At 35.6% G+C, this 23130-nt stretch overlaps 1 protein-coding gene across 4 annotated transcripts in view; it reads left to right on the top strand.

Moving 5' to 3' along the window:
• IFT88 (intraflagellar transport 88) overlaps positions 1-22916 on the top strand; it is a 51760-nt gene extending 28844 nt beyond the window's left edge. For all 4 annotated transcript variants that reach the window (XM_066989775.1, XM_066989776.1, XM_066989774.1 and 1 more), the window contains 7 exons: positions 565-680; positions 4743-4795; positions 6249-6314; positions 8074-8180; positions 12386-12446; positions 21881-21976; positions 22625-22916. In XM_066989775.1, the coding sequence (XP_066845876.1) occupies positions 565-680; positions 4743-4795; positions 6249-6314; positions 8074-8180; positions 12386-12446; positions 21881-21976; positions 22625-22746 (621 nt within the window). In that variant the 3' untranslated portion in view covers positions 22747-22916. The remainder of the gene's footprint in view (positions 1-564; positions 681-4742; positions 4796-6248; positions 6315-8073; positions 8181-12385; positions 12447-21880; positions 21977-22624) is intronic.
• Positions 22917-23130: the final 214 nt, after the last annotated feature.

Raw genomic sequence — 23130 nt, 5'->3', positions numbered from 1 at the left:
TTTTTTTTTTTTGTGTAAAGTGTGGATGACCAAAGTCTGTGTTGCAGTTCTGAGTACTAGTAGGTTGTGCGTGATTATAATTTTGGCGCCTATTTCAATGGAAATTTCTAAGAATCCAAAAATGTTATTTACATACCTATGTATTTCATAGAAATGAATGCTTTTAGGTTAGTTTTTCTGAAGACTGACTTAAGTGTGAAATTGTACATGTATTAGTTACCATTGTTTAACAGTTTAGGTAACTTATTCACATATAAAGCTGATCTAAGTAAACATTTTAGCTGTTGCAAACTGTTTAAAATAGTATTTCAAATAAGGCTAGATGGAAAATGTGACAGGCTCATCTCAGGTAACTTCTAAAAAGCATTCTGTAATTAGAAAACCTGGCATGCTTTTTTTTTTTTTCTTCTTAGGATTAGTTCGTACAGTACACTGCTTCCATTCATATATTGCATATTTTTGGCATCTGGGGAATTAAACACTTGAGTAAGATATTCCAGAAGTAACATAAAGATGTTGTTTATCAGTAAAATTGTGTTTCTTTCACCTTTCCTATTTTGTCAGTCGTACCGGTATTTCCCTTCAAACATTGAGGTCATTGAATGGCTTGGAGCCTATTACATTGACACCCAGTTTTGTGAAAAAGCCATTGAGTACTTTGAAAGAGCAGCACTTATCCTGTAAGTAATTATTATTTTATGCCTACTCAAATATTTTGTGATTGGACATGCGTAATCATGCCTAGAGATAAATTAACCTAATACTGTAAGCAAATACCAGAGTTAATTATATTTGGATTATTATTTAATTTTCTCAACCTTTTATTCATTTACAGGATGGTATTGTTCTTACTGTGCAGTTTCAATGTTAAGTAAGATCCTCCATTGGGCCCAAGAGAGTATGAGATATTTGAACCTCTTTTCTCTATCCTCTACCATTAAACACAGCTATGAAGTGGGGAACAGCTCTACTAAGCCCCCAAGACTTCCTTCTCTATAGATTTATATGAACTGTTTCCTTTCTGGTTTTTTGTTGTTGTTTTTTTTTTTAATCACACAGTGAGAATTTGATGGTTTAGATAAATGTATCTTTTAGCAGTTTTTGCATTTTCCCTTCTCACGTAACTTCTACTACCACAAAAAGAATGATATTACAAACAAAGTGTAGAAGTAAGCAAATATGTTCCATGCAGAATTACCATGGTCAGTGGAAGTAGGCTGACGTATCAAATTGGTCTTGACGTAGGTATTTGATATATAGTAAATTAAACTTAATTAATGAAATTGACCTTTAGCAGAATATGATGTACTTAAGAAAGTGAGTCTGTAGGCTAAGCATTCTATTCTACATCAGAAAAGGGAGCTTATGAGACAAAAGCTTAACAAAATTTCGGTCTAATTTAAATCTGCAAACCACAGTTCAAATGGAATTCCAAAAAGACATGCATTTGGTCTTCTTGTGTGGAAACAAAGATTTCTCCCCATGTTCATGAGGAATTTTATGGTAATAGACCAACTGAAATTCATAGAAACAAAATTAACTCCAGCAAGTGTGAATTTTCCCCCTGTACTCAGCTCTGGTGAGGCCGCACCTCGAGTGCTGTGTTCAGCTTTGGGCCCCTCACTACAAGAAGGACATCGAGGCCCTGGAGAGTGTCCAGGGAAGGGCTGTGAAGCTGGTGAAGGGCCTGGAACACAAGTCCTGTGAGGAGCAGCTGAGGGAACTGGGGTTGTTTAGTCTGGAGAAGAGGAGGCTCAGGGGAGACCTCATTGCTCTCTGCAACTACCTGAAAGGAAGGTGTGGGGAGCTGGGGGTCAGCCTCTTCTCGCAGATAACCAACGATAGGACTAGAGGGAATGGCCTCAAGTTGTGCCAGGGGAGGTTTAGGATGGAAATGAGGAGACATTTCTTCTCAGAAAGAGCAGTCAGGCATTTGACTGGTTGCCCAGAGAAGTGGTGTTGTCACCATCCCTGGGGGTGTTCAAGGAAAGGTTGGGCCTGGTGCTTAGTGACATGGTTTAGTGGGTGACATTGGTGGTAGGGGTATGGTTGGACCAGATGATCTTGGAGGTCTATTCCAACCTTAATGATTCTGTGATTCTAAATTTTTCTTGTGTGTTTTGGGAAACCTACAGAAAATCAGACTAAGGAAAACTCGTTACTACTTGCCTTGTGATGCTCTAATATTTGATATTCTTTTTCTTATGTGAATGTGAATGACATACATGAACAAGACAGCATATGAACAAGGAAAGATTATACACATATATTGTTAGATGTTCAGTATGAAATATTAATTCTGGTTTAGAAGGGGCTTCAGTTAGAAATGACTAATTACTATAGAAGAGAAGAGCATAGGTTTAAATAGGGATTAAAGGTTGCAATAAAAATATATGGGAAAACAGATTTCACTCAAGGTAATAATTATTAAGAAAGACATACAGATTAGGTGAAAAAAATATAGGAGACAGTTCACAACATTAAAAATTAGGAAAGTGTAAACATAAATATACTTTAAACAAAGAGTTAACTGAAGTTGTGCCTGTTCTCATATTGGTCACTGAACTTACACTTTGAACTTTTTATGGTACACGGAAAATACAGAACCTGATTGAAATTCATAGTTACTTTTTGTAATACACAATCATAGTGTTTTGAGTGACAACAATAATAAAAGCACAAAATCTCAGAAAACTTCTTTAAAAAGCAAATAAAACAATACACCAAACTCACTAGCTTTCCATCATGCCAGTAGCAACAATGCATTACTCCTAAATGAGGTATCACATAAACTGCTTTTAAATGAACAAACTAGATTAAGATCATATTCCTGATGTTTAGCATTCAGTCTGAGTCACAGCTTGGGGAAGCTACACAATACATTGGTGTGGCCTTTCACCATACCTGTGTTGCTTACCACAATTGACAGTATGCAAATAGATGCAGAGACTGTTTTCTTCATGCTGGTGGTGTTGTGCTTTAGACTCCTTCTTACGTCATGAAAATGTTTTCAAATCTTTATCTGTGCAGGGTATGATCAATGTGATTCTATTGTAAATCTAATTTTTCATTTAAAATAACGAAACATTTAAAATAATGTAATTTCATATTGTAATTAGAGGATATAAATATTTGAAATTATGGATGTAGCAGCTGTAAAATATTCCATTATGCATTATTCTTCCATTCTGCAATCACTTGGTCCTACAAACAAATCTGTACAAATTGCAAAGAAAAGATTGGTAGCATAGAGTAACAAATATTTCAGTAGTTGATAGTGTGTTGACACCGCATACCCTAGAAGAGATGAAAGAAGTTCCATCAAAATACGGGGTCTTGTTGCTGAACATACATCGGCATCTGAGCCTGGTGTAGGCCTCAGTTGGTTTTTCACCAGCTAGTCATTTACAGCCAGGAGATGCCTGGCAGTTTCTGGTATGTTCTTGTCTCCATTTTTTCTTCTTTTGCACACAACACTTACGGAGAGGTTTGCTAGTACTCCTTTCACTATAAATACTGCCCACCTTAAAAATTTGTATTTTAGTCAAGCTATTAGATCACAGATGCTGGCGCTCACAGCCCTCTTAGAAACTGGAAAAAAACAGCTGAAACTAAAAAGAATTATTTCATAATCTTGTTTTGGCAAAGATCTAAATATTTTAGGCTTCAAGTTGCAGTCAGTCCTTGCATGAAGCATGAAGTATTTGGACTGTAAAGTACTTACGAATAATTGGCATACGAAATTCTTCATTATTATCTGTAACTGTAATCTATCTGTAATACAGAGAAATTATTTCTCTGTGGGATTATATTATTAGTACATAACACAACATAGATATTTGGGTGTTTATTTGTTATTAAAAATAGTCTAGATATGCTAATTGATAAATATGAATGTTGACATGGATTGCTGAATAAGTATCACTTCTAACTGTAAATAAAATTACATTTAAAAAATTATAACTTTGCTTTAGTCATGACCAGCATTTTTTTAGTTTAACATTATTTAATGTATTCAGTGTTTTAATCACAATAATTAGCATTTAGAATTTCCTTCTAAGATGATGTTAGACAGTTTTTTTTACCAGCATACACAGATCTATCATTACTAAAGTTAATTGTGAAGCTGATGCTGACTGCTGACAACTTATTCTCTCTAGAATTTAAACACTGGACTGCATAATAAACTTCCGTAGAATGGTGTTGGTGTCTGTTTGGCTACCTTTATAGTTTGCAGGAGACATATCTAGCTGAAACTGAAAAATGTGAAGCAGATGACTTTTCCAAGATTGTTTGGTGACTGTCAGGCAAAGAAGCAGATTAGCTAGAGTTAAAAAAGGCCTATGCTGTGACTGCAGGGACTGAAGGAAATAAATACAAAGACTGTCCTGTAAATGATAGTGTGCAGTGTGTTTTGGGTATGCTAAACTGTAAGTCACATGAGAAGTGCTTCAGCTTCAGAATACCTTCACACAATTGACATGAAATTTTCCTAATTTGCGTGCTATCTTGAGAAGAGTGAGGAAGGAGTCCTCACAGTTTTGTTGTATATAAGCAAATGTCTCATATTTTCTCTGGCCGTAAGTATCGCCATTACATTTTAAAATGGAGATAGAAAGGTGATGGCACATCTAGGTGATGGCACAGTGGAAAGCTCTAAGTGGGGAGGTCTTCGCAAATGCTATGCAGAATGTTTTGCCTATTGTTTGGCAACGTGCATAATTTTATTTATTTATGTGCAGACCTACACAAGTGAAGTGGCAGCTGATGGTTGCCAGTTGCTATCGAAGAAGTGGTAAGTTCTGTAACATTTTTAGTAATTAGTTGAAGGTTTATTTTGTTTTGTTTGATGTTTTGATTTTTTTTTTCCTTTTGATCTTTCTGTCTGATGTCAATACTGGTCTAAACTTTGTTTAAAAATTGTTATATATTATTTTGTTAGAAATGTTTTGTTTATATGCAATAAAGTGTGACTTCTCTTTTAACTCTGAGAAGTATGCCTTTACTGACATATGCATAAAATACTCTTTATGCTGTTAAATAATTAAAATAAAGAAGAAAAAGCAGCATAAATCATCTGCTAGATTTTTTTTAATGTAACTAGTAGTACCATCTGATCTAACGTAGTCATGAGATTTTAAAGTTGTTTAATGACCATTCATTTCCAACAGTAGTTGTAATTTTTAGATATTATAGTAGTATTTGCATTACACAAACAAAAAGCAGTCTTAATGTGTTTTCTTACTGTGAATATAGTATGTCAACAGGCAAAATAGAAAGAGACTAATCTTTCTAGTTTTTTTCATCACTTAATCCTGTAAATAATACTCTTCTTTCTTGTTGACCCATTTTGTCATTCTCCTTTTTCCTTCTTTAGAACTTTGCAGGACTCAATTCCATAATAAACAATTGTATTTTCTCACTGATATTTAATTCAACAGTGAAAGAAGGAACGGGACCTGGGGAAGTTAGTGAATTAAGAACAGTCAGCACCATCCAAAAAGAAGCAGATTAACTTCTTTCCCAGGAAAGAAACACGTTTTTGGCTGTTTTTTAGATCATTTATGATTCACTGGCAAAATTCCCAGATTATCATGTTAACACATAGAAAGTCAGATTGATCTCTATCTCACATTAGGAAAATAAAAACGGTGATATCTGAACAAACTTTTTTGTCAGTTATGTTATGGATATGAATTTTTAGCTTCTCAGGCTCTGTCAGTCCTTTGCATAATGATCAATCTGAGCCAAATTGGAGGCAGAAGTCTTAAAGTCTAATTATTTTGCTACCAGATTTGTGAAAACTGCTGTTTGGGCAAAACAAAATGAGAGAGAGAAACAAGTATTCTGATTGAAGGAAATACAGGCAGAGTGCAGCAGTTACGCATTTCTATTTGATCAATCCATATATTTCTGCAGCCTCAGATAAGCCACGGTGTGTTTAATGTATCTTATCTGGTAGATGCCTCACAGGAAGTTGAGGTTGTACAGGCAGGTATAAAAAAGGTCAAAAATCAGCAAACTGTTTTTCACAGAATAATTTGGGCTATTTTCAAATGCTTTTAATTTTTACTATCAGGTAGTAATTAAAGAATGTTAAGTTTGTTTTTATCAAATTTGCTTTTATAATATTAAATCATGTACTCAAACTGGCAAGATGAAGTGAAATCAAACTGTATCAATTCCTCATCAGATATTCTTTTTTATATTTTGGATATGTGGGTAGGAGATATTTGTTTTGTTTGCAGGTAATTACCAGAAAGCTCTAGAGAAATACAAAGTCATTCACAGAAAATTCCCAGAGAATGTCGAATGTAAGTTGTTTCATTGAGTAGTAATCCATATGATGTAAGTTTTTTTCATATAAAAATATTTTCATTAACTTTTTTTTAAATTCATGTTATTGCCCCATTTTTTGTAACACTAATGAAGTGTGCTTTAAGAAATATTAGGATAATGCTGGAGAAAGATGAAAATACACTTTAACTGTAGCTGATCAGTTGAGCTCATTCTCTTGCATACTTGCTAGATTCTATGTTACTTGTTTACTTGTTTTCTCAGAAGAGAGATGAAAAATACATGCATTTTTGCTTCTAGTCTCTACTAGTTGAAACTCACACTGCAAGTTTCCATATATGAGAAAATTATATTGTTTTTACCAAAGCAAAGCCTTCATAAAGAACATAGAGGATGTGATTTTATGGTTGGGTTTTTAAGTATAGTTGGTCAAGTAGTTGGTCTCTAGAGAAAATCCTTAGAGAATTTCAAACTGCACTATGAGAAACATATATTTGAAGAAACATTTGAAAAGACACTTTGCTGAACCAGTCACACCTGTAGTCTAAATGAAAAAGCCCTGTAGAAAATAGAGGCTGTCACTGGTTGTTTTGAATATCCTTTTGCATCCCACACTGCCTTTAGTTTTACTAATTCCAAAATACAATGTTGTCACCAATAAGCCTACAATTTTAAATTTTATGTGGGAAGAGTGTTTATTGTATGTTAAAATAAAATTGTGTCATTCTGCTTTAACAAATGTACTTTTTTTTTTTTAAAGAGGAATCATAGAGCTCTGTTGTTTAAGAGAAATTTAGTACTACGACATCTCAAAGTTATAAGCAAAATGTTATGTTCATAGTGGTCACTGACATTTCAGAGGAGTGGAGTATTTACTAAACCTTTTAGAAATGTCACTATTTTTCTGAATGTAGTTTCTACAAATTACAAAACTGAGGCAGCAGTTGGACAAGAAATGTAAGCGATAGAACAGTTTTCTGCTGCTGGAACCATGGTTCTTCACTCTTCCCTCCCTGGCCATATGCACCCAACCCTCTTCCTTATGCCGGTTCCAATGCTTATCTGATCCCTTAGTGAACAGGTGCAGCTCACTAAAGCAGCAGAAAACTAACTTAGCACTAAAATAAAAAAGAAATACATTTATGAAAGTAGTCAGGAGGGAAGTGGATCATGTCATGCTTGTTTCTGCTTCAGAGGTAGTTCTTTCAAGGGGATGTTGACAAACACAGGAATAGCAACAAAATTTTGGGAGTCTGGTGATGACTGTTTCTTGGAGTCCTCTTGGTTCCGTGCTACAGTTGTATTTGATCTTCATGTCTGTATTTTTTATTCTATAGAATTAATACTTATCTTAAAAAATCACCTAGAGCAACAGAAGAAACAAAGCATTCTGATTCATTTGGCATTTGTAAAATTGTTTCCAACAAAATGCTATTGGTAGTGTTTCCTCAGTAATAAATTAGTACTGCTATTATGCTTTCCAGTTTCCAAAATATTTTGTCAAGCATTCTGAGCCAGAAGTATTCAGTATGTCTTGCATCTTTGTATATAAATGGTATTTGCACTGTTTGTGGACACAGACGTTGCATCACAGAAAGTGCTGAATTTTTGCATACTATCGTAACTTGCATAGTGCTATTGGGCTAGAGTCACCTGGTATTCCCAGCTATTTGCAATGTTCCATGCGCCGTTTTGTATGTCCAGTTCTGGTAGAGTGCACTTGTAGTGTGACCTCCTCGTAAGCCTTTTTCTAACAATGTTTTGCTTTTCAATTAGGCCTCCGATTTTTAGTTCGTCTCTGCACAGATATGGGACTGAAAGAAGTCCAAGAATATATGACAAAGCTCAAAAAAGTGGAAAAGTTAAAAGAAATAAGAGAGCAGGTAAGCCTGTTTCTTTCTGCAATAATAGTTTCACTGCACAAAGCCAAAACAGTATTTTTGATGCTTTAAAATAAAATAATTTTTATTTAATTTTATTTAATTTCTCCTGTTTTGGAGAGGCTCCTGTTTTGAATTTGGGGTTTCTTAGTTTTGAATTAGTGCATTCATTTGAATTGTGCATCAGCATTAAATCTGTCTGAATTTTTTTTGAGCACTGGATTTTCTGTGATTTTAAATACCAGTGAAAGATGGGTTATGTGTATGGGATGGGAATGCTGGAGCCACCCACATAATTCAGCCTCTCTGGAATGTCGTCTTTCCTACTTATTTGCCAGACTGTGCGAAGTATATTTACCAGCCAAGTAATAATGCAGCTATAGAGGGATGGGGGGAGCGTAAGAATTTGTTCATGTAGTAGAACTCCTTTTTGCTGTATACAAAACTGCAACATTGAATTACATAAATCACATAGGTATGAAGTAAATCATTCATGTCAGTGGCAAATTGTAAACTGAAAAAAAAAAATATGGAAAAACTAAAGGTGAAAGGTGTGAAATCACAACTTGTGTTGTATTCAGAGCAGTGTGGGTGTGTGTTAATAGTTTTCTTGTTATTCTTGTGATAAAGTAAGATTTAAAAATTAAAAACAGGTTCTTATTTGGAAGCATTGTCTGTGTTATTGAGCTGTAGAGTATTCAAGCTTGCTCTTCCTGTCCAGTGAATTGTCTGAAAGCTGCAGAGTTCCATTAGGACACATTAAGTCTTACCTAATTTAACTAGTAAGACTCACTGACTCCCTTTCAATGTCAGATAATGTGTAAATACATCCTTAGTTACTTCAATTTTACTTCAATTCTAGAGAGTCTAAGTATGCACGTGTAGGCTGGGGCATTTCAGAAGTGAAAAGAGCTCATAAAGGGGAATGCTGATCAAACAATTCCAAATTTATGCTACAGCCTCGCTTTGGATTTTCTGTAAATGTGAAATTTGAGCACTTCAAAAAATAAACAAAAGAAAGCAGTCTAAAAATGTAGTAGTGCTAATATTCATCTGTCTCCCCCATAATAACAGTAAACAAAGCAGATAACCAGATACAATATTCCTATTCTACAAAACAATTAAAGAAGTCCTCTCTGAACTGTGTTAAACATGCTTTTCTTAGTTTTTAGGTAGTATCAATTCGATATCAGTTATAGTTCCTTGCAATACTACCTAGTACCTCAGTACTTTACTTGGGAAAGCTCAGAGATGAAATGAGCTGAAAACTGGATTATTTTAGTTGGTAAGAAGTAGAGAGGTCCCTGGAGATGGGGAGGTAATCTAGTTCCTGATATATAGTTCCAGCATTTTTTGCACTGAATATTTTAATTATGTACCATACATCTGCAAATGTTGACAACTCTAAGAAAAATACATTTTTCTTTTGAGAAAAGTGATATTTGAATTTGTAAATAATAATAGTAATAAGTTTGCAAAATTTCCTCATGTTTATTTCATGTTGGAAACCTGAGCTTTCTTGAACAGAGTTCTGTACTATCTGGTGGGAAAAAGCTATTAGCAAGTATTAAAGAAGATTAAATTCTCTAAATTATTTAAGAACTGAGATTTCTGTAGCACATGTATGTGTTTTTTTTGTTTTGTTTTGTTTTATTTTGCTTTTTTCATTCTAACCACCTTTTGTTAAGGGATTTTAGTACCTGAATGATAGAGATTTCAATGGAATTCAGTTTAGATGCCTGGTAGCACAAGACAGAATCTCAATACTATCTTGCAAACAATAGTCCTCCACTTCCTTTTTAGTATTGGTATTACATCTGGCTTTCCATCCGCGTTTGTTTTGTTTGTTTGTTTGAAGTTTTATTCTGTGTGTGTGCGCATGTTTTACTCTTATGTCTACCATCTGGCATTGGGAATTACTAGGTATTTTTGTCCTAGGAAATTCTTCCTGTCATTCATGGGCATATAGTCATAAACCATATTTTCAAGCTCTAAAATTATCAAATTTAATATTTCACCACCTCAGTTTCCAAAAGACACACTGGTTTCAGTTAACAAAACCAGATACAACTCAATTCCTGCTCCCAGTTTTAGACTAACCTGTGGTTTCTTGATTGCACTCAGTAAAGAGAAAAAGATAAATGCCAGTGTAATATACCTGCATTTCAAAGTCTGCACACAGACTTTGTCTCTGTGTAGAAATTTATCAAAATTTGCTGTTTTGGCATCATTTTGCCAGAATAAATGTATCCACATGGATTTTATACCAAAATAAATATTCTGGAGTACTTATTTCACTCAGTTCTCAAATATGGGCAAGTTGTTAAATGCTTCCAGCCAAGAATCTGGGAACGTCTGCGGGGTTCATTCACTGTAGAAGTTTTTCTCCCTGTTTCTCTCAGCATTGGATTTTTGCTGTAACCTTCATGTTATTTTTTAATGCATTAATATTTCTTTTTCATGTTTCAGTTTAATAAAAGGCAAGTATTAGTGTAAAAGTTCACATTAGCTTCTTGGTGTTGATGTATACACACATTACCATTTATTTCCATTAAGAGAGCTGAATGACTGAAAAGAGGGGACTGATTGGGTGTGGTGTGAAGCAATGATGATAGGTGCGAACACAGGGGGGGGATTTACTGCATTTACCTTCAGGCATCCACGTCTGGACTAATCATCCTTAAATTTCTTTTGCAGTCATAGGAGAGAAATAGGCATTTTTAGTGTGGAAATCGCTGGACTATTTTAAGTGTCTGCCTTCAGTATGGATGACTTATAAGCTACTCACTTGGAACTTTACAGGAATTACTCATATGCTTAAGCTTTAGGACTTCTGTAACATTTTGGGAATAAAGTCCAATGATGTAAATACCATGAGGGTACTGTCATATAGGGACCACTTCCCTCTGACAGACAAAAGCTGAACTTCTGAGAGACTGAGGGATCATGCAGCATTTGGATAGTCTGTACATTCTTCCTGAAGGGCATGTTGCTTCACGGGACGGTGAACAGGATACCTAGTCCAAAATTGAAAGAACATATTATAGACTTGAGGGTTTACCAAAATAAATAAAAAGTATGAGAATTCTGGTCCCAGACTGGGTAGTTCCAACACCATTCCTGGTTTCATGCTAGGCATGTTGCTTTCCTGTCTGAGTCCTGTGAATTTTGATTTAAGGGTTCTTCCTTTTCATTTTGGCAAGAAGCTTGGAAGTTCTTTCACTTCTGTGTCGTTCCAGCTTTGCCAGACTCTATGATATTTTTCTGGTGAAAAAATGAGTGAAGAAGCTACAGTAATACATAGCTAGGTAGTGTGCACGTGTTTTAAGCAGATCCTGAATTCAAAAGATACAGAGATTACTTTATTAACAGCCAGGTATTTTAAATGCCAAGTATTTGTACCTGTACATAAAAAAGTCCCTTACCGAGATGTACCTTCTTGTAACTCACAAGATACATGCATGAGAAATTTGGTGTTTAGCCAGGAGAAGCCAGTTCTGCCATGTGATACAGAGGTATTGCTTTGATAAACTGTTAAAGTTTTCAAATAACCCTAAAAAAACACAGCTGGAAGATGTTTATGGTACCTTCCTCAGTGCAAGAGGGCTGCCTTTTTAAGCATAGTTTTTAAAGTATTTGCCTTCACCTTTATCTTACATTTAACACTCAACAGCAAATTAAATTTTGCTGTAAAGTACAGTCCTGTGCCAAGTATTCAAATTGTAAGATCTATGGAGTGAATAGTTCTTTTTATAGATTTCCCTACTTCCCCCCCCTTGAATCTTTACAATAATAAAACGCTTGTAGGATTTACAAGACGTTAATAGGCAGAGGCTACTTTGAACTCATGCAAGGAGGGCTGTGTTGCCTGTTTTTTCAGCTGTACTTTACAAAGGTTCATCTGAACTATTTTTATGCACATTCCTTGTATAAATTTTATCTGAAGGAAAATAATTTATTGAGATATTCTGTTTGAATTTCACAGGACTCTAGTTTTATGTAAACATTGTTTTTAACGCTGACTTTGAGGATAATTTTATCCTTTGAATACACAAGGTTTATTAGTTACAGTATAGTAAGCCTAGTTTAATATTCTTCTCCTGTTTTAGTAATAAGCTAGGTTGAGTTTTCAATAATTATTTCTAACGCATATTACTAAACGTTTTTTTTTGTTCTGTTCTTTTCAAACCTGTTTCACTGTTCTCCAGCGCATTAAGTCTGGCAGAGATGGCAGTGCACGTAGCCGCAAAGAAGGAAATGCTGGTGGCGGTAAGTACTTAATGCCTCTGCTTAAATACCAGACTTGTCAGGATTCTAAAGAAAATAGTTTTTCTTAAAGCGTTTGTAAAAGCGCCTTACATTTCTAAATGCACATAAATATTCAGTGAGTAATAAGCAAGCACTTCACAAATTTTGTTTCAGACTTTCTGATTATCTTATTGTACAAAACCTCAACCAGTATTAAAGCATGGATTTGGTCTAAGGTTGGTATTTTATATGCAGATCTCAGTGTATCCCTAAAGCTAAATCCCGACTTGTTTTTAATACTGTGGACTTGAACATTTTTATTCCATTAACTTGGGATGAAATTTGGAATAGTTACTATAAGGAGTCATTTATTAAAACGAAACAGAATGGGTAAGCCATGAACTACAGAAGTTCATTGTATCTTTATTTAGCATGGAGAAAAAGGAATTTTGTGCTTACCATCTAGTCTTTTGCAGTGTTTGTTACAAGCTCAAGAGGCTATTTTGTGCAACGAACCCTGTAATAAGCAGACCCCTGTACTACCTTTGAGCTCCTTCCTCCCATTTTCCCAGAATGGCAAATTTGAAGTCCTAGCAGCATCCACAAAGAAAAGCTCACTCTCTGACTGTTATGTCTCTGTGCTCCTATAGATTCACAATGCTGAGTTTCATAAATGTAAAACTCTAGCAAGGTAAGTCTGGAAGCTTGCCTGCTTAGCCTTTTCTGCACTCGGCAGTCTGCATACTGCAGAACTAATGATTTTTCCCTCCCATTATTAAATTCATGAAACATTAGTACTGTTAAACCTAACTGTTCCCCGCTGCCGTTCTAAGGAAACTACCAGACTTCAGGCTAATTTGGCCAGCTGGAAAAAAATCCATTTTGACTCAAATAGGAAATGGTTTCTTTGTATTCTGCTTTTGTTTTATCTTACATCGGTGGGTGTCATAGAAGATCTCCCCTAGAAATTCTTGCTTTTCTTCCCTTCCTTTTACAGAGAAACGATTCATGGATTTTTTTTTTCTTAGGTGGTAATTTTATTTCTCCACCTATATTATCAGATGTTTTACTACACTGATCCAATTCTGTAGGGTCATGGAAATCATCTTAAAATGACCTTGGAATTATTTTGCATTTAGGAAGACTGATCTCCTGATTTATCTAGGAGTTTAGACTGAGTACTGGATTCTTAAGAGAGACCTCATTCCTTTTTTAGCTCAGTAGTTTCACTAAGGAAACTTTTAAATCATTTCTTGTTAAGTAGAAAAAAAACATTGTTCGGCTCCGATTGAATTATACCTGTTCTGGGCCTCAGGTCAAAACAATTCCTGGGGTGAAGTTCCTTATTTTGGTAACAGAATCACAGAAGAGTTCTTACTTTTAGAATTCATTTGGAGGTGAGATTAGTAACAGAGGGATGGAAATGTTTCTGGACTCTCCTTTATAACATAAGCTCTATGATGAGGCAATCAAATAGAGGTGCCAGCAAAACAGCAGTGTGAGAGGGCATCAGGACAGATTTTTATCATAAAGTGGAGATCTACTTCGGCTTACAATAAATAGAAATGAAGAGCAGGCAAGAGTATTTAGTGCTGTGCAAAACATTGCATCAGGCATCCAGGCAAATGGCACAACGGGTTTCTCTTCTTGTAACTATATTTTGTCATTATATCTACCCTTCTTAGTGAAAGAAGTGTGGAGAGAGAGTAAGAGAGTCAGTAATTTAGCAATGGAGAATATAAATGAAAACCAAGCTGGATAAATGCTGAGACAACATTAATCCCACAAACGACCACTTTGTCAATACTTTCTTTAAAAACAGAAATATCTCTGGAAAGTTTTATTTAAAAAAAAAAAAAAGAGGAAAAAGAAAAATTATCTCCCCCTTAAAAAAGTTGAGTACTTCAGGAACTTTGCAAACTCTACTAATTCCAAGGGATTACTTTCCACCCTCCATAATCAGAGTAATTGAAGAAGAGCAGATGCAAACGAAGAGGATGAGGGGATAAGCAAGGTCAGAACTGACCTAGAATTTGTCCTATCAGTAATTCTTAGATTGTTACTCAAGATACTGTGTCAAATTCATGAAAGAATGGAAAAAAACAGTTTGGGAACAAGTCTGTGTAAGAGCATGTTTGGGAAGCTGCTAGTATACAAAGTCAGTGCCAATGATCCAACCTTTCTGCAAATGACTCAGCAAACAAGCAGAGGTACAAAGAAGGTCCTGTACTGAGCCTGGAGTTAACTTTTGGAGGGGATTCTTAATTAAAAGTTGTGGTGAATGTAGATATATATATTTATATCTAAGGAATGAAAGGCATTACACATTTTTAACTAGTAATGTTGATTCTGGGGAGTCAGTCTTCCTTATCAGTGAGGAAGCTACACACTTGCGGCAGCAAACGTTAAGGACTACGTTGTAGTTTGTCTGCCTTTTCTTGAGGAAGACTGAAGGAAACCTGAAGATCCAAACATTATTTTGTCCAAAGTTTAGTGTTGTTCACCCGGGTTATGAATCTGTGTTTTACAGTGCAAGAAATTTCTGTACACAGCCTGCATGGAGACACGCATGAAATATAAACAATGGTTACTTTATTTTAAGATCTTAATACACTTTGGAAATATTAATGACTTCAATATAAGAAAAGAAACATTTATAAGCATTTTGAGTTTCATCTCTTCCAGTGCTGTTGCCAAGACCTAAAGGGATCATTTTCCTTCATTGTATGAGGGATTTGCCATCATTACTGAACCCAGTGAAGCATGGAATCATCCTTAGTTTAGTACTTACTAGCTAAATGAAGTGTGTATGCATTCCAAATATTTTAAGTATGATGCAGGTTTTATTTCTTTCCTCTTACCAGCTCAGTGTCTCCATACTTACTGGCATCCCTAGGAGACTTTTTTCCCCTCAAGTATTTTGTCTCTATATTATTTGTAGTAGGTGTATTAATACTTCAGGCTTCTTTGTTTCAGGAAGTATTATTTAAAATTGCTTTTAAAGAGGAAGCTATGACAAAAGAGAAATCAACAAGGTTTGTACTTAAAACCTTACTCTGTAGAGTTTGTACACCTATTACTTTGCCAATATAAATTAAAACAGAAGAAACATGAGATGCACCAAACCATAATTTGAAGAATATGATTACAGTATGCATAGATGGTAGACAGAATGGAAAAAGGGCAACCAAAAAAACTAGTATCTGAGTGTCAGTTAAAGTCCACTCTTGTATTGTGAGAAGAATAAGCATTAAATCTAAAATGCCTACCAAAAATTGAACACATTTGTTCACTCTTCTTATAAATGTTTCTTCTCTTCGTGAATATCAGATTAATGATTTTTGTTCCTTTCGATTCACGTTGGAAGGAAATTACATTGATATAATCCCTTAAAACTTTTCTTGTTAATTAAAAAAAAAATGGAAAGAAAATTAACAGCTTTTTTCAGCATTTTCTCTTTTCCATGTTTTGCCAAGATGTGATACTAACATCCAGAATTTGGAAGTTAGGACATTGTGGGTTTCACTACTGTAAGAGATTTTTGCTGTTCAAGACCATAAGGCCTTTCATAGATAAGTGAAAGTATGACCTTAAGGCATACATTACAGTAGCAGTGTTTACTTGGTCTCTGCATTTGCCCTGCTCTCTGAATGGGGAGGTTTGTACCAGATGAGAGGGGAGTTGTGTGTATGAGGAGTCGTGCAGTCTCGGACAGAAGCCCAAAGAAGTAACGTAGGATTCAGAAGATGAAAGGCTGAGCATTTTGCATTCTCCTTGCTACCTAAGCCTGTCCAGATGAATTTGGGAAGGAACATGCACAAGAATAGTTTGTCTTTTCCCTTTTTCATTTCAGCTGTGATGATATTAGAGGTGAAATGGGTTTGTCCATCCCAAACAAACATCCCGTATTCAAACACTCTATAGCACCCTATAGGGATCTCTTCAAATAATATGCAAGCACTTTCTGAGTGTTAAGGCAATAAGCATCCTAAATAATCTTCACTGTAGTTGAGGCAGGAGATTCTCCTGTTACTCTGCAGCAAGAACTGCACGATCACTTATATTTGCTAGGTTTTTTGTGTCTATTTATGCTTCATTAATTACAAATTGTCGTAGGGTGGTTCCATCTGCTGTGTGTACTGTTTTGTAGTTTTTTAAAAAAGAGTTGTGTTTTAGGTTTTATTTTTTATAAATGGAAAGGAAAAGTATCTGAATGACGAGAATATCTTAATTTGTTTGCTGCATCTGAACTCACCTAAGGAGTCAGCTTAACTGACACACCAGAAACAACCTTCATTCAACTAAATTTCAAAGCAAAATGAACTGCAGTGGAGCTAAAAATTGCACGTGCTTCTCACTTCTTTCCTCAGTTTTAATACAATATTCTGTATGCTATATGGAAGTTACTGTTCAAATTAAATCAAAACAAAGCCCTCTCTTCTCTAAAGAAGGTGCCTTCATCCCAAATGTGAAAGGTGCAAAGAGCTGCATTTAAACACATTCTGGATTTAATGTAACATCTGCAATCTTAAAAATTATTACCCCACTATGCAGTTTTTTACTTGAACATTTTACTTGAACATAGACTACTGAACAAACTTACCTTTTGATCTTTCCTGATGAGTAAAATGGTACTAAAAATTCTAATATATGTCCTTTGTCATACTGGAAGAATTCCTGATGCATTTATCTCATCGCTGTAATTGCAACTTGTGAGGTTCCTTTAAAAGATAAGTATCATGGATTTTATTGGTTTGTATTGTTATACACATGTTGTATACATCTTTCTAAGCTGGAAGTACAGAAACACACAAATTTGAAATCTTTTTTTGCTAGGTATGTCAGTGCTTAAAATAGGATTATTCCAAGACAGGGTTACTTTTGCAATATGTTGCTTTATTCATTTTTCTGCCATGTAAAATTAACCATTTTTTAAAAACTAAGTTTTATACTTGATTCTTTTGATGTTGGTTTGTATTTTGTTTTAAATTGTATGGGGAGGAATTAATTCAAATTAGGTTTTGTTTGGAGGTTGAACAAATCTGAATGAACAGAACATATTATAGATTTAATGCATAATTTTATTAATATCCTAAATACAACATTATGGGCATGACTTCTTAACCAGATGAGAGGAGGAATGTACCGTAACAGATATCAGCACACAGAATATATTATTTGTGTCTTTATATGCATAGATCCAGTTGATGCTATTGCACGCAGAATGTGAGAAGATGATGTCAGTGTGATAATCCAAGTCTCAAGTATAAACATTTTATAGAGTAAATATATCTTAAAAAATATATTGCCAAGCTCTGCTTAATCAGTTAATTTTGTTTTTTTCAACCAAGATCTGGAGCCATATTCCTGCAATCAGTTTATGTGCATGCATCCACATTCTCAACCCAGAGTGGGTACACAGCGACTGGCTTCCACACAACCTACAGTAATAACATAGCTTTAAAAAAAAATCACAATACATAAATGTATTAGGAGCATGTATTCATACAGTGAAGGTTTTATTGGATAAAGAAAGCAATTTAGTTCAGCACTGAGTTTTCCATTATTCAAAAACTTTATTTAATTAGGAGCATTGGTTTGTGCAGTTACTCAAGTAGTGTATATAGAATTTGTTTGCAGTTTGAGAAATGTTTACCTGTAGTCCTTTGATGGCAAATGCAATCAGACAGATGTTAACACTCAAAACTGTACTTTTAGTAGCTAAATTCTACAAAAAAAAAAAAAAGGCCTTTGATCCAGACTTTTTATCATTATTCTTTGTCCCAGTGTTACCTTTGTTTATTTCCTGTGTATTACTTCAGTAAAAGTTTCATTCCCCACAGGAAGCTCAGGTAGAAACTGTAAAACTCACCCCGCGTACCTCACAAGTAAGTGTGTTTGTGATGACCTAACTTAAAAATGATTCTTCCCCTGAAGTTCTATTTGGTGTAGGATACCAAAATCCTGAACTCTGCATTGCAAGCCAGTGTTCCTTAACTTTGGCAACGTTACATATGTATACTGAATATAAACATATAGATGATCTACAAACAGAACTATAAAAAGTAGTTTCAAGATGAGGTTCAAACTTCTGGCAGATAAAGTTATATAGTCAGCGGAATTTTACATAGCTACCATGTTGGCAGCCAAATCCTGTATTGTGGCAGAGCTTCGAGAAAGGCCATACCCCAAATGGCTCACCAGCTAGGACACTTCCTGAAAGATGGGAGCTGTGGGATTGACCTCCCTCAGGTGAAGGAAGGCATTGAAGTCAGATCGCTCATGTCCTGCGCTGCTGTCTGACATCTACATGTAAGGAAGATGGGGTCAACCACCTCTTATTCTCTTCCAGATGTACTTTAAAAAGAAAGATACTCTTCTTCCACTTTCTTAGAGCATAGTGCAGTCTTTGGAGACTTGAAATGGTTTCATATATTAGCTTAATTCAAACTAACTGTAGGCTGCTCCCAAAAGAGATCTTAACCTTCCCTCCACGCTTGCTTTAATGGTCTCGCTAGAGGTAAAGTGAGCTGCATTAATTTGCTGATAAACTTGTAAAAAAGTTTCTGCTGTGTTAGTGGGCTAGTTCAGTTCACTAACCTGACAGTAAATAACGTGTCTGGGCAACTGAATCCTAAAAAGCTACGTTTGTGCCTACAGTTACATTTGCTCACCGTAATAGCACTCAGAATCCTGTTGACGATACTGATTCATAAACTGGAAGGGGAATTTAGGCACAGAGGTCACGTGCTGAACATCCTGCAGGCATCTTGCTGCTCAGGATGGCCATTTGGGGCAACTCAATCATAGCAATAAGTGTTCAGGGAAATTCAAAGCTGGTGAGGTTGAGGCACTTCAAGGGTTGCACATCTAATAGTGGATGGGAAAGAGAAAATAGGAGAAAATTTGTCTTACAGATTTGGTCTTAGTGCTTTATTCCTGTCTTGGATATAGTCCTAATAAAATTTAAGGATCCTAGGATGACTAAGAAAGGTTGTTTAAAATTGTTCAATTTAGGACAGTAAGATGTACAGGTAACTTGTGCATATGAGGTTTATTTCAGTCATTTTGTTTTGTCTACCATCCTTTCTTCTTCATTTGGTTAATACCAAATCCTTCAGCTTCATTGGGTAATATCACTGAAACTTTGTTTTACTTCCTTCATAGTAGAAAACCTTAGATATGCCATCTTCTTGATCTTTTATTTTCACTACACCAAGTTCTTCCTTTCTGGGACCAACCAATTGTCCCTTTGTACGTGGCACTGGTGAGACCACACCTTGAATATTGTGTTCAGTTTTGAGCCCCTCGCTACAAGAATAACATTGAGTTGTTTGAGTGTGTGCAGAGAAGAGCAACAAAGCTGGTGAAGGGACTAGAAAACAAGACTTATGAGGAGTGACAGAAGGAATTGGGGCTGTTTATTCTGGAGAAGAGGAGGTTGAGGGGATACCTCATCACTCTCTACGTCTACCTGAAATGAGGTTGTAGCAAGGAGGGTGGTGGTCTCTTCTCAAGTGACAATTGATAGGATGCAAGGAAATGGTCTCAAGTTATGCCAGGGGGGTAATGGACATTCCTAAAGCCTGGACTAGACATTAGGAAGAATTTCTTCATGGAGAGGGTGGCCAAGCACTGGAACAGGATGCGCAGGGAAGTGGTAGAGTCCCCGTCCCTGGAGGTATTTAAGAGATGTGTAGATGTGGCACTAAGGGACATGGTTTAGTGATGAGACTTTTCAGGTCAGGTTGATGGTTGGACTTGATCTTGAAGGTGTTTTCCAGCCTAACTGATTCTATGATTCTCATTAATGCAGTTCCTCCAACGTGTTCAGTCTTCCCCTCTTGTGGTTTCTGCTGTATCTTTCCCATCTTTGTGTCTCTTCCATACTTCTTCCAGTTTTCTTCACTTTGTAAATTGCTTGTTTTCCCTTTCACAAGGCTCTGTGCGTATTTCTACTCTATTCCTCTCCCTGTAAACCATTTTTGTATTGCCCTCTAACTGTACTCAACATGTTTTCATCCACATCATCTTTGAAGCTCAGCACTAACCTCCGGTTGTGCAGGCCTGTTTCAAAGCCCACTGAAATCAAGAGGAGGGCCTTTTTAATTTCACAGCCCTCTGATTGATCCCCTTGCAATCAAACGCCTTGGTTTATTCAGATTATTCAAATCCTTTGCTAGGCATTTACTTCTTCCATGACACCTGTCACAGAGAATGGAGCAAAAGGAGGTCAATGGATGTTAAAGTTGACTTCCCTTGCTTTGAAATTTCAACCATAATCTGTCTCCTGTAAATGTATTAACCATTTGACATATATGTATTAGGCTGTATGCAGTAGATCTTTTTCAGAGCAGAAGCATTTTCTTCCAATTTAGGCCTGATTAAACGTCAGTCTGCAGTAGTTTTTATAGAGAAATGAAGGTTTGTGCACTTTGTGGAAGAATATTTTTTTAAAATAGTACTAAATTCATAAAAAGAACATTTGTAGTAAGTAAGACAATGGAAATGTGTTGCCAAGTCCAGACTGTGTAATTAATGTTTGCTGAATTAAACCCATCTCTCTTCCTTACAGATGGAGTTTTAATAACCACATTGTTTTGTGCTGTGTGTTTGTATTTGGCTGCATGGCATGTCCTGCCTTGTAAATACACCAAGCCAAACATGAAACATTTTTGCCTAGGAGGAAAAAAAAAAAAAAATTGAATAAAAATCAGTTGTAGCAAGTGAGATTGAAAGGTTGCCATGAATGTGAAAAGGAGATTCAGAGGTGAACAGAATATTTAAAGTGTCTGGAATACTGCTGTGGCAAGAGAATGTTAATCTGATGTTGTCTGGGCACGAGGCAGCCCTCAGAGCTGACACATTCCTAGGGGCCCCACTGCAAGCTGAGCTGCCAGCACAGTGTTTACAGCAGGATGCAGGGCCGAGATGGTCTGTATACATGAACTGTGCCTGCCTGCCATGCAGACAACACATGCCAAATATACTCTTCTAATTTAAAGCAAAGTTAATGTTGTATTTAACCTTGACAGCATTGAACAGGTGGATCAGACTAATATATTAGTAAGCACACAGGCATACAAAATGTCAAAATGCACTGTGACAGTGCTTATATTTATCATGGTTATTTTAACTCCAAAATGTGACTGTAATTTATAAGCAAGTGAAATGTCAGCATTTGAAGCAGAAATAGCTTAGTATGTTTACTCCAAAATAAATAAAGCTATATATTAGGAGAAAAAAAGACATTAGAACACACACATGCATGCACACAGTATCCATTGTGTTGTAATAACTACTATTACAAATGAGTACTGTATCCATCGTGAAAAGATGGTTTCATCCAAATCTTGTTTGACAGATAGTGGCTTAATTTATCTTGTTCTTGTATCATGATTTCACAAAACATGACAGCATGTTACTTGTCATTTATTTTTTTTCTTTTCTTCCAGATACTGGTGGTACCAAAGGGGAAAAACTGAGTGCCAAACTAAAAGCTTTGCCTGGAACAAGTGAACCTTATGAAAGTAGCAGCAGTAAAGAAATAGGCAAGTGGGCAGCTTACACCTTCTGACTTTTCTGGCCCTCAAAGAGAGGAGAGTTAGAAAAATTAAGTTATTGGAAGGGCAAGTATAATTACATACTTAGGAAAGCATTTTCCCCCCGATTTAGTTGCATTCTGTAGAACTCACTTTAAAGTAATTATAGATATTAAGAAATGTGGCCTATGTAAATATTTATTTACTTTTGATATTTGTCTGCTGCAACCTTAAAGCTGCGTTTTCAAATGGGTATAAGGGATTTAAAAACTTTAATCCTTGTGGAATGTGTTACTTCCTAGAATGCCCTTCCTTGACTAGCTTATCACCACCTTCCTGTTCCATGTACCTTTCTGAAGTCTTATTCTCACTTAATGTCTGTACAAAAATAAAGAAAAAAAAAGTGGAAAAAATTAAAAAAAAAAAAAAAGAGCTCGTATCATCAGAACTCAGGTAACTTTGCCCTAGTGCTGTGCCTCACTTCCCAAATGTGGTATTTGCTTTCAGTGCTCGTATGATCTTTCTAGTCTGCATTTCAAAAACACTTTTACAGATGTGTCATGTTAAAAAGCAGTCTTATGTTTGATTGTATATGTTTAAAGCAAAACTAAAATTACTTGCAGGTAACTGTTTCAAATGTGCTTGTTTAAACCCTAGATGCCTCCTACGTAGATCCACTTGGCCCACAAGCAGAAAGACCGAAAACTGCAGCAAGAAAGAGAACTGAGGAAGATGACTTTGCTGATGAAGAACTAGGAGAGGATTTGCTTCCAGAATAATATATGGTCCACTCATAATTTTTTCTCCTTTTAAAAGATTTAGCAGAAAAATACTCCTTTGTGATGACTTTTTAGTGGGTTTTGATAAAATACCTGTGAAACACTTCTTATTTATGGTACGATATATAAAAAATACATTTTTGAAGATAAAAATAAATAACCCCACCAGATTTTATTTTTATTCCTGCATAAAAACTACACAGGCTCTCAAACTCAGCGCAAACTATATCAAATGTATAAAACTTTTGCTTTCAGAAATACATATGGTGATAGTATGAAATGCAGCAGTCTCTAAAATTTCACCTTTCACTGTGAGATACCTCAAAGTGATATTATAAGGTTGGAAGTCCCATATTCATCATTCAAAGCCACAATTTATTTAAG

Source organism: Anser cygnoides, chromosome 1 (assembly GCF_040182565.1).
Source record: "Anser cygnoides isolate HZ-2024a breed goose chromosome 1, Taihu_goose_T2T_genome, whole genome shotgun sequence".
Classification (NCBI taxonomy): Eukaryota; Metazoa; Chordata; class Aves; order Anseriformes; family Anatidae; genus Anser; species Anser cygnoides.
The sequence above is the reverse complement of the archived record's forward strand: the minus strand, read 5'-3'. Positions and strand labels throughout refer to the sequence as shown.